The 12,479-nt window shown below is 42.0% G+C and overlaps 1 protein-coding gene across 2 annotated transcripts in view; it reads right to left on the bottom strand.

Moving 5' to 3' along the window:
- Window positions 1-421: 421 nt before the first annotated feature.
- SLFN5 (schlafen family member 5) overlaps window positions 422-12,479 on the bottom strand; it is a 54,083-nt gene continuing 42,025 nt past the window's right edge. For both annotated transcript variants that reach the window (XM_017863179.1, XM_017863180.1), the window contains 4 exons: window positions 10,741-11,792; window positions 9,349-9,474; window positions 5,522-6,242; window positions 422-5,340 (listed from right to left, as the gene is read on the bottom strand). In XM_017863179.1, the coding sequence (XP_017718668.1) occupies window positions 4,530-5,340; window positions 5,522-6,242; window positions 9,349-9,474; window positions 10,741-11,792 (2,710 nt within the window). In that variant the 3' untranslated portion in view covers window positions 422-4,529. The remainder of the gene's footprint in view (window positions 5,341-5,521; window positions 6,243-9,348; window positions 9,475-10,740; window positions 11,793-12,479) is intronic.

Below are 12,479 nucleotides of genomic sequence, written 5' to 3'. Positions count from 1 at the left end.
CAGAGAGGCCGGGCGCGGTGGCTCAAGCCTGTAATCCCAGCACTCTGGGACGCCGAGGCAGACGGGGCGCGAGGTCAGGAGATCGTGACCATCCTGGCTAACATGGTGAAACCCCGTCTCTACTAAAAAATACAAAAAACTAGCCGGGCGAGTTGGCGGGCGCCTGTAGTCCCAGCTACTCGGGAGGCTGAGGCAGGAGAATGGTGTAAACCCGGGAGGCGGAGCTTGCAGTGAGCTGAGATCCGGCCACTGCACTCCAGCCTGGGCGACAGAGCGAGACTCCGTCTCAAAAAAAAAAAAAAAAAAAAAAAAAAAAATTAAAAAAAAAAAAAAAAAAAAAAAAAATACATCAGAGAAAATATAAGAACAGATAGATAGAATTATGTTAAATCGAATAATGTGAACATACTATTTTACATACTATTTTGAAATTATTTTACATTTATTTCATTTGAATGAAAGAAAAGCAACTAATAAAATTGAAGGAAGAGCTGAACTACAGAATATTTTATTTAACTCAAGTACTTTTAGTTGCAGGAAGATTTATCTAATATTAAAATGCCTAAATTGCAAAAGCATAAAATGTTTGGAGCCATTTTAAAGTTGTTTTGAAATACATATTAGCACTCAAACTTCCCCACTCCCTAACTTTTGTTAATTGCTATAATGGATATCTGTTGTTTTGATGTATCCAACATCCTTTCATCCTACTGATATTCTTTGGGGGAACATCTTTCCACTTTACATCATGTTTTGTGGAAATTTTTCAACCAAGGAACTTGCCCTTTGCGGGCTAAGAGTTGAGTACAGTATGCAAACTAGATAATGCAACTCTCTCACTGTAATTTAACCTTCTTAAATCAAGTAAAGAAAATGACTGTGGCCGAGTCACCCCTGCCACGTAGGTCCTTGTAACTTCCCAGGCACCTCTCCCCTCTAAGGCCTATTTGGTCAGCTTGTCCTTTTATTCTATCAGGTCTTCCCTAATGATTCCAATAAATTATTTTTGTTTGTTTTTTTAAATGATCCAAACCCTGGTTTTATGGATTGAAAACAGAAGAATCTATCTGATATGTTTGTAACATTCTTTTCTGTAATTATAATTCCTACATATCTTAATTATATACATGTGAATGGATTTAAACTTAACTTTGGCCCAATTGCAATAATCTTTTATTTTCACATATTGCTTGCTTATCTAGATTTCCTTACTAAGTAACTTTTCTTCAAGAATGATTCATAGGTCCTATATTTCTAGAACTATTTTATGTTCAAAAATACACATGTGTTGCCTTTGTACTAGAATAATATTTTGACTAGGTTTAATATTTTTAGGTCAAAATTTATTTCCCTAGGAACTATACACATGTTGTTTCACTGCCTTCTTAGATGCTTCTGGTCAAGATAGAGGAACAGGGACCATATTTATCCTCCCTCCTGAAACAATTGCAAAATCAGACAAAATATATGAAACAACAGTTCTCAAGATATTGGAAATCAGTCAGTGAAGGATACTGATCCCTGATCCCTGTCCTAATGCAGCATGTGGGAAACAGATGAGGTCACCTCTGTAACTGCCCCAGCTTACTGTCTGTAGAGAGTTTCTAGGCTGTAGTTCAGAGAGGGAGAACTTGGGTACAGTGGGACAGGCTTTCAACTCTTGTGTTATTGAATTTACGAACTTCTCAAGTTCTTCTATGGCGTGAGACATCAATGGGGAGGTTTTGTTTGTTTTTTGAGACAGAGTCTCACTTTGTAGCCCAGGCTGGATTACAATGGTGCGATCTTGGCTCACTGTAACCTCTGCTTCCTTGGTTCAAGCAATTCTCTTGCCTCAGTCTTCCGAGTAGCTGGTATTACAGGGGTGCACCACCACACCCAGCTAATTTTTGCCTTTTTAGTAGAGACAGGATTTCACCATGTTGGCCAGGCTGGTCTTGAACTCCTGATCTCAGGTTATCCACCTGCCTTGGCCTCCCAAAGTGCTGGGATTACAGGCGTGATCCACTGCGCCCAACCTGTGGTGAGTTGTCTTCTATACCCTGAGTTATAATCCTTTCAGGATGGGTTCTTCATCTGGCTCATGCCATGTTTCTTTGCTACATTTTCCCCATTGTCTTTCTGCCTAATGATCAGATCACTTATCTTTCTAATGCTTAATCAGGGCAGCTGGGTAGAGTCTTTCTTTTTACCTTAAGATAGTATAGAAGGGCTCTCTTTGGCAACTTTCTTAGATGAAGTAGACTTGTTTGGCTTCTTCTCCAGTGTGTAGCTGGAGGCTTGGGTGGTGTCTTCCATCTACTTTTCTGTAGCCTGATCTGATCTGGTGTGAGATGAGGGCCTCGCTGTTAACCTGGTTTCTACTCCTTATTGTTGCCTAGGAAATTCCATTAAATCCACTGAATTCCATGAAGGAGGCAAAGCATCCAGGAATAAGACACAGCTCCCTTCACTGCAGTCATGTGAAATCCTGGAAAACTCCTCCTGTATCCATGAAGACTGCTTGGGGACAATCAGGAGTTTTTGTGCTCAAGGGTTTCCCTGACGTTTCCCTGAGCTGCCTGCTCAATACGTCTGCCACCACCCTTCAAATTGCCATATTAACAAGAATTCTGGTTTTCTTTTCTTTATGTGACATCTATTCATGACTACACTGGGCAGGTGAGATAGTAGCTATGCCTTTATATAAAACTTTTAAATTCTATTTTTTATTTTATTTATTTATTTTTTAGAGACAGGGTCTTGTTCTGTCACCCAGACTGGAGTGCACTGGTATGATCACAGCTCACTGTAACCCCAGGCTCCTGGGCTCAAATAATCCTTCCTCAGCCTTCTGAGAAGCTAGGACTCCAGGTGCACACTATCATTCCCAGCTAATTTTATTTGTTTGTTTGTTTGTTTGTTTTTGTAGAGACAGAGTCTTGCTATATTGCTCAAGCTGGTCTTGAACTCCTGGGCTCAAACAGTCCTCCCACTTCAGCCTCCTAAAGTCCTGGGATTACAAGCATGAACCACCATGCCCAACCTATTCCAGTTTTTAAATGTTCGTACATATCTATTAGATGTCTATAGTGTAAGGTTGAACTCCATTCTTTGCTTCTCTGTTGCTGGTAAATTTTTGGCTATATTTTCACTAATTTTGCACATTCGTTTACATATTAGTAGAGGAACAGTCTGTGATCTGGATTTATTCAGATCTTTATTCAGAATTACCAACTGTTTTATTAGTCATTTTATCTTAAATGTGTCTCTACTTACTAGTGATTTGCAGTATATTCCAAGTTAGTTGTAAAAACATTTCACAATAGACTAATTTCATGCTTTCCTGTGAAACTGTCTTAAATTTAAAAGTAAAGTTTTAATATTGTAAGTAGCTGCCAGAAATAAACCAATGCTAGCTTCAAGTTCCTACTTCTTACAATGAGAATTTTAAATTTCTTTCCTCTTGGGAAATAGCAGGGCCTTGCCGTTTTTAATAGTGAATCAACTCTGAATTTTTTAGTTTCTGTCTCTCAGAAAAGATGGATTTGTTTGGCTTTAAATATTGAGAGAGTTTCTAGAGACCCACGGGAAATGAGAAATACGCACTTTTTTAGCAATGACTTTTGAAAGACTAGCTAAAATCCTGAAGACTCAGCAGAAGAAAGATATTAAACTGACTTTGCTGTTTTGTTGATTATTAAATTAAATGGAAAACAAAATGCAAACTTTGAGTCCAATACATTCATCCCCCTAGGCCCTCTGTCATCTTCAAATCAATCAGTAAAACATATCGTGTCTCCCTGGGGGACTGTGGCAGTCTTACCTTCATGTAGTAACCTAAGATGCTCCATAAGAAAAAAAAATTAGAGCTAAGGAACAGATTCCAAATAACCAAAAGGCACACAAAAGCGTTTTAAAATATACTGATCAAAACACTAATGCCGTTAAAAGAAAAAGCAGAAAATAATAAAGTAATATAATGTGGTCTTGCAAAAAACAGCCTGTGATCTTACATTTCAAAACATGTCTCTCCTGTTCCTGGCACATACAAGGCCAGATGAGCTACCCGCTCCATCCTTCACATTCTCCCTGCATATCCCATTCAAACTTTTCTGCACACGGCCATGTTAAAAAGTAATGAAAATATCTGAGTCTGCCTGGCACACTCAGAGATTCTCATGACAAGTTCTTCCCTCACTGAGCACTTCCCTGACCACCCAAAATAACCACCCCCTCCCTCCATCTACCTACACACACACACACACACACACACACACACACACACACACACCCCTCTGAGTCTCACGGTCCTCTAATTACTGATATCCCTTATTACTATGGGAAATTCCTTGTCTATCTATGTACTTGTCAGTGGTATGTCTCTGCCCTAAAGGAGAAATCTTACATCGATTTGTCCTCAATCCCCAGCACCTAGAAAAGTATGTGACTTAACAAGTGAGTGTGTGCCTACATGTTTGGATCAAATGGTTTCACAGTTAATTAGAGATGAGAATCACTTAATTGTTTCTTAGGCTTGAGTTTTCCTGTCACACAGAAGCCTTCAGAATATACAGATGTCTTTTTGCCCTAGAAGCCAAACAGAGCAGAAGATTGTAGACCCCAGCTTGTTGGGTTACTCCTGGATTGATTCCAAATACGATATTTCTTTCCAGGCCAGAAAATCGACAGACACTGTCCAACACAATGTGATTGGTCAGAACATCCAATGCGTCACCGACCTGTAGTAACAGATCACATTCCTCATTGAGCTGAGACATTTTTCTCTTCCTCATTGCTGTTAGAAGCCTGTCTTTACATTTTTCCACTTCACTTGCTTTGGTGAAAAGCACAGCAATATCCCTCGGAGCATAACCATTCTGCAAGAGGAAACGGCATTTATCCGCTACATAGACCAGTATCTCCTCCAAGTTCAAGTCTTCAATAATCTCTAAGTTGCCTGGGACACCTTGAGCCCATTTAGGTTCATAGCGCATCACCAGGGACCCAGGGGGGAGGTTAGGTGGAGGATTTTGTCTGGCTTCCTGCATTATTTGTTGTAGGTAATTGGCTATTGGATCTGCACTGCGGACCACTCTGGTGATCTCTTCTCTTGGATACTGGTCTGAGGGAGGTGGGAGGCCACTGCAACTCAAGTGATTGGTCTGAAAGTAGTCCAGAAAGATCCAGAGAACTCCTGGGCCATCTCTTGCTGTCTGAGTGATGAATTTTGCTTTCCCATACCAGTCTCCATCTTCAGTGCGGAAATTCTGAGCGTCATCAATGACAATGTGCTGGACGTGTTCAAAGTTGTTTTTCATGAAGGTTTTCCGGGTCACTGGCTGGCAGATGTTTTTCTTGCTGAAATAGTAAGAAACACAGTCAGGTTTTTCCCCAATGAAACAAACAAAGCCAATTCTACTCTTAAACTCCTCTGGGCATGGTAAATACAATATGAATTTTAGCAAGTAAACTGAAAGCCACACCAGCCACAGTCACTCAAGAAAAGAAAGTGGACAGTGAACACAGACAGGCAGCGTACCTCATCAACTTCTTCAGGGGGTAATTTTCACAGATGTAGAGAATGTTAGTCGGTTCACAGTGAAACACATTCTTGATCTTCTCCATGATCTTAAGAGCCAAGATGGTCTTCCCTGATCCAAGTAAGCCATGAACAAACAACTCTCTGGTCTTGCGAAGATTCTTTGAAAGCAACTCATACTGTTTATTTGTCAGTAGGTTCAAAACCTCAGAGCCCAGCTCTTCACTTAAGAAGGATTTGAACCCAAGCAAGACTATCACGAGGGACTGTAACAGGGCTTCCATGTGCTGGGGGGTCATGAAGTTATAGGATTCAGGGTAAATTTGTAAATATGAACCGTAAATGCGCTGTGCTTTTCTATCAGAATTCAGCACACAGACCAAGGGGGTAATGCATAACCTCCCAGTGTAGCCGCCTTTGTTTACCAGCTTCTGCTTCAAAGAATAAGCAACTAACATAGAATAGCCCTTGCACCCTGCATCCCACTTGCTGAAGATGGTGTAGAGAATAGGGGTGTTGTTCTGGGAAATTAGAAGAGCATCACAGATGACTCCCTGCTTCTCTTGCAGACCTAAGTCCACAGCCCAGCTTTGAGAAAAAATCAATATTCCTTGAGAGAAAGGGCGCATTTCTGTATTTATTAAGTCTCTGAGTCCTTTATGTTGTGAGAAGAGTTCCTTGTAGAGGCTTTCTGGAGTATACACCACTCTGTCTGAAAATACTAGACAGGGAAAGAATGGGAAGAAATTAGAAAAGCCTCAGACAGGCTAGTAATCATCATTATACGTAGAAGGTTCAGTCAACACTGGCACTCTACCATGTATCTACAATAGGTTATACATTAGTAATAAAAAGATAAACAATTCTCGTTTTGATGGAGCACTAATTAGCTGGTATAAACAGACAATAATAATTATGGTACAAAGTGGTCAATACAACCAGAGGGAAGGACAGAAAGTATTATGTGAATACCAAGGAAAGGTACAATTTAGGAAAGAAGAAAATATGAAAGTCTTTATGAAGAAGGAAACCACCTGAGCTGATTCTTTTCTCTCTTTTTTCTTTTCCTTTTTTTTTTTTTTTTTTTTTTTGAGATGGAGTCTTACTCTGTCACATAGGCCAGAGTACAGTGGCATGATCTCAGCTCACTGCAACCTCTGTCTCCTGAGTTCAAGTGATTCTCCTGCCTCAGCCTCTGGAGTAGCTGGGACCAAAGGTGTGTGCCACCACGCCCGGTTAATTTTTCTATTTTTTGTAGAGATGGGGTTTCACCATGTTGGCCAGGCTGGTCTCAAACTCCTGGGCTCAGGTGGTCTGCCCGCCTGGGCCTCCCGAAGTGCTGGGATTACAGGCGTGAGCCACCACACCCAGCTCTGAGCTGATTATTAAAGGATGACTTTGAGTTAGTGAGTTGAAGAGGAGAATAGAGAGATGGTCAAAAGAGGGCACATGAGTCACACTCAGGGACAAGAAACAGCAAGGAAGCCGGGCGCAGTGGCTCATGCCTGTGATCCCAGCACTCTGGGAGGCCGAGGCAGCTGGATCACTTAAGCCCAGAAGTTCAAGACCAGCCTGGCCAACATGGTGAAACCCCATCTCTACAAAAAATACAAAAATTAGCCAGGCATGGTGGTGCGTGCCTGTAATCCCAGCTGCTCGGGGGGCTGAGGCACGAGAATCGCTTGAACCCAGGAGGCGGAGGTTGCGGTGAGCTGAGGTCACACCACTGCACTCCAGCCTGCACAACAGAGTGAGACCTTGTCTCAAAAAAAAAAAAAAAAAAAAAAGCAAGGTCCATTCAGGTCACTCACTCCAAGCAATACAATATGGAAGATTCTGTCCTGGCTTTGTGACAAAGCAGTTTGTGTTGCTGACATCCGAAGTGTGAAGCAAAGAGGTGGAAATGAGGATGGGGAGGAAGGCATTAGAGTGCCATCTTAACACGTGGCAAGATTACGTACTGTATGGTTTCATTTACGGATGCCAGATGTTAGGGATTTGGGGAGTGTTTGACTAAAAAGGGACAGCATGGAGACTCTTTTTTGGCGGGGGGGAGGGACGCGGTCTTGCTCTGTCACCTAAACTGGGGTACAATGGTATGATCATGGCTCACTGCAGCCTCTACTTCCTGAGCTCAGGTGATTCTCCCACCTCAGTTTTCCAGGTAGCTGGGACTACAAGTGCACGCCACCACATCCAGCTAATTTTTGTATTTCTTTGTAGAGACAGAGTTTCACCATGTTGCCTAGGCTGGTCGTAAACTCCTGGGCTCAAGTGATCCTCCCACCTCCGTCTCCTAAAGTGCCGGGATTACAGGTGTGAGCCACCTCACCTGGCCATCTTCCTTTTTCTTTCTGGTAGGATAAAATGATTCTAAGCTTCTTCCAGAAGAGAAATGCCATGATAATATCATGTTGGTGAAAGTGTATTTGGATATATGTTTTGGATTACAATCTGGCGATATCCATCTAAATTTACAAGCAATTATACTATTTGGAATTTTTTTTTCTTTTCTTTTCTTTTCTTTTTTTTTTTTTTTTTTTTGAGACAGAGTCTCGCTCTGTCACCCAGGCTGGAGTGCAGTGGCGCAATCTTGGCTCACTGCAACCTCCGCCTACCGAGTTCAAGAGATTCTCTTTCCTCAACCTCCTGAGGAGCTGGGACCACAGGCGCATACCACCACGCCCAGCTAATTTTTTGTATTTTTAGTACAGAAGGGGTTTCACCGTGTTAGCCAGGATGGTCTTGATCTCCTGACCTTGTGATCCACCTGCCTCAGCCTCCCAAAGTGCTGGGATTACAGGCCTGAGCCACTGCGCCCGGCCACCACTTGGAATTTATCCTTAAAGAATATCTCAGGTATATTATGGTAAAATGTATACTGTAGCAATGTTTAAAAATGAAGAAATTAAACATCATATAAAAGTCCATCAAAAACATGACTGGGCTGGGCACTGTGGCGCATACCTATAATCCCAGCACTTTGGGAGGCTGAGGTGGGTATATTACCTGATGTCAGAAGTTTAAGACCAGCCTGGCCAACATGGTGAAACCCCGTCTCTACTAAAAATGAAAAAAAAAAATAGCTGGGTGTGGTGGCATGCACCTCTAATTCCAGCTACCTGGGAGGCTGACGCAGAAGAACCGCTTGAACCCGGGAGGTGGAGGTTGCAGTGAGTCAAGGTTTCACCATTGCACTCCAGCCTGGGCAACAAGAATGAAACTTTATCTCAAAAAAAAAAAAAGACTGGTGGCTGGGCGTGGTGGCTCATGCCTGTAATCCCAGCACTTTGGGAAGCTCAGGTGGAAGGATTGATTGAGTCCAGGAGTTTGAAACCAACCTGGGCAACACAGGGAGACTCCATCTCTAACAAAGTTAAAAATTAGCCGGGCATAGTAGAGTGCTGCTACTTTGTAGAGACGGGGTCTTGCTATGTTGCCCAGGCTGGTCTCAAACTCCTGGACTTAAGCAATTCCACACCTCACCCTCCCAAAGTGCTGGGATTATAGGTATGAACCACTGTGCCCAGTCTTTTCACTTTCTTTAAGGTGTATTTTGAGAAACAGCTCTTAATTTTAATGTAGTAAAATTTATCAATCTTTTTGTTTAAGTTTGATCCTTTTGTGTCTGGTTTAGGAAATCCTTTCCTACCCCAATGATATAATTATTCATATATATTTTCTACTAACAGTTTTAAAGGTTTGGCTTTCATATTTAAGTCCTTAAACCTCTGGAATTGATTCTGTATATAATATAAAGTAGGAGTCAATTTTTTATATGAATGAACAATCAACATATTCCAAAGCAACCAGAGATGGCCAATTACCTGGAAAGTAGCGTTTCTGCTGCTCTTTCAGACATTCCAAATTCTTATGAATGCACACGGTCTTGCTACGGGGTGTGGCAGATGACAAACTCAACGCAAGGACCATCTCAGGACACCTGGAAAGATCTTAAGAAGCAAGAACCAAGGATTCAATATGCAAAAAGGCAGATCCCAACTTACAGCTGAACTGTGCTGCAAGGTCTTTCACCTAGTCTTACAACTCAAGCCACGGCCCATAGATACTTGCCTTTACATCTCAGGTCAGCTCAGGAAAGCCTACTGAGGTTTTGAAGGCAAAAACCTAGCATGAAGCAACACTTTTTGATTTTATTATGTCAAAACGAAACTATATTTCTATTATTTGTTTATTTATATTTCGAGACAGTCTCACTCTGTTGCCCAGGCTGGAGTGCAGTGGCATGCTCTCAGCTCACTGCAACCTCCGTCTCTCAGGTTCAAGCGATCCGCCTGAGTAGCTAGGATTACAAGCGTGTGTCACCACATCCAGCTAATTTTTTGTATTTTTGGCAGAGACGGAGTTTCACCATGTTGCCCAGGCTGGTCTTGAACTCCTGACCTCAGGTGATCTGACCCCCTCGGACTCCCAAAGTGCTGGGATTATAGGCATGAGCAACCATACCCGGCCTGTTTTTATATTTTCAGAATGCTATTTTTTAAAGAAAAATGATGAGAAGATGCAAAGGCCAATGGATATAGATATCCGAGCAGATTCTGAAGTGGACTTTGTTTTTTCTGGACTTTTGAAGAAGTTACTATTGGTTTTCTCTTGTCTAATTTTATCTCAGGCTTTCCTTTTCCAGAGTAGATGCATGTCACCAACCATCCTCTGGCTTATCACGTACTGGCTCCCCAAAGGAAAAAATGGGAAAACAGAGCGAAAGCCATAATTTGGTCATGTTTTGGTCCAAAAAAGGGAAGTGGGCAGTGAGAAAGGGCGAATATTTAAGAAGGCAAATTCAGAGGAAAGTGGCAGTAAATTAAAGGGGACACATCTGTACATGTGAAAAAAAGAAATTTCCTGAATAATTAAATGCAAGCTCATAATAGAAAAATAAGAGAAGAGGCTTGAATATGTACATGAGAAAGGATGTGAAAATTGAAATAACTAGGTCAAACAGTCCCCTGCACCAGTTTTTAATGGGGATACTAGCCAGGGCATCTATTGAATGAAGACTAATTAAGATGGCAGAAAAAAGAAGGGCAATAATCCACTAACTGCATCTACAGGGATTGATAAGTCAGACAATTGCAACTCAGAGAGTAAATCTCTTTCCCCAGATTCCAAGGAATACCATGTCTCTCTTTCCTCTCTGATCTGCCCTGCCTTGCTGCCAGCAAACATTACAACCATTTTGGATATTGCTCCCTAACCTGGGTCGGCTTCCATCATCCAAGCAGTCCATTCTCTTGTGGGCAATTGTCTCACACGGTTGTCCTTCACCTGCCAGGAACTAGGTGCTTTGGCAAACACTGCACAGCAGAATTGCTCCACCTTGATTGCACAGACATATCCACGAAGGGCCCCCTTATCATGCACTTCAAGGAAGTTAAGGACATACTGTATCTCAGGCCTCTGTGTGCAGAAATGATGGACAGGTAGCTTCTTAATACAGCCATCAATAGAAGCCCTCAGGCTAGTAAGGTCTATTTTCTCTTTTTCACATCCGATCACTTGACAAGTCCCATCGTGCACACCAAAAAATACATATCCTCCTTCAGTATTTGCAAACGCAGAAACACACTTCGGAAGTCTGTCTTTAACACAGTGTGACACATCTGTTGAAAACATTACAAATTCAACATGTTTGGACTCAGGAAAGTTGAGTTTTTCCAGATACTGAAGCCGCTTTCTATCAAATAAAGCAGCAGCTAAGGCCTTTGTGTTACCTTCATATTGTACACTACTCTGAGCTGCCTGTGGACTTAATGAATTGGAAACATTAATATTCATAAGAGTCTGAGTCCTCCATTTGAGGAATGCCAGAGCTTCCTGAGAATCCATGATATCAGTGGATGTTCTCTGTCTGTGGTACAAATTGGAGCATAAGGTAGCAAGTGGCACACCAGCCTCTGTGTTCCATGATTTCACAAAAATCAAAAAGTGGTTTTCTTGCTGCATCTCATCTAAATGGCTTCTGAAAATTGGAGGCACATCCAATCCTACTCCATGACTTTCATAATTGTAGCCTTTGTTCTCAATCTCAGCCTTGATTATGCCTCCACCAGAATTCAGCAGAGCACATACTGCTTGCAGGATGATTTCATTCTGTTTCTCCCGCAGGCGAGGGTCCATCTCCTGCCTCCGCTGAGTCCCAAGGATGACTTTTCCTGCATCTATAACACACTCCGGAAAGTTTGTATTTGAATCAATCCTAAGACCCATCTTCTCAGCACTTGGCCTATTCCTATTCTGAAATGTTCTCCTGAAAAACAGAAAGATAGAACCATTAGAACAGGACAAGAATAGGAGAGGCAGGAAAATCAACAGATTAAGGCCATCCTGCTGAGGTTGTTCCATTCATTTATTCGTGATATGATTTGACTGTGTTCCCACCCAAATGTCATCTTGAATTGTAGCTCCCATAATTCCCATGTGTTGTAGGAGGAACCCCGTGGGAGATAATTGAGCCATGGTGGGCAGTTCCCCCATTTTGTTCTCGTGGTAGTGAATAAGTCTCATGAGATCTGATGGTTTCATAAAGGGTTTCCCCTTTCACTTGGCTTTCATTTCTTTCTTGCCTGCCTCCACGTGGCTTTCACCTTCCGTCGTGATTGTCAGGCCTCCCCAGCCATGTGGAACTGTGAGTTCATTAAAGCTCTTTTTCTTTATAAATTAGTCTCAGGTATGTCTTTAACAGCAGTGTGAAAATGGATGAATACAATTCCCACATAGCTGGAGGTCAGATTTATACATTAATTAAACTTGTAAGGCGAGTTGAGGAACTGAGTCTGCTGGAAGCACACCGCCCCCACAGAAATGACCAACAGGTTATCTTTATGCTGTGTATTTAGTAACTTTCTGCCAAGTTCTCAAAGTGGCAGAGTCTCACAGGTCAGCTGCAGAAAACAGAAAATTTTACGTTGATATTTGTGGACTGGAACTGGGAAGC

This window comes from Rhinopithecus bieti, unplaced genomic scaffold (assembly GCF_001698545.2).
Source record: "Rhinopithecus bieti isolate Rb0 unplaced genomic scaffold, ASM169854v2 scaffold_68516, whole genome shotgun sequence".
Lineage (NCBI taxonomy): Eukaryota > Metazoa > Chordata > Mammalia > Primates > Cercopithecidae > Rhinopithecus > Rhinopithecus bieti.
This window is presented reverse-complemented; position numbering and strand designations above follow the sequence as displayed.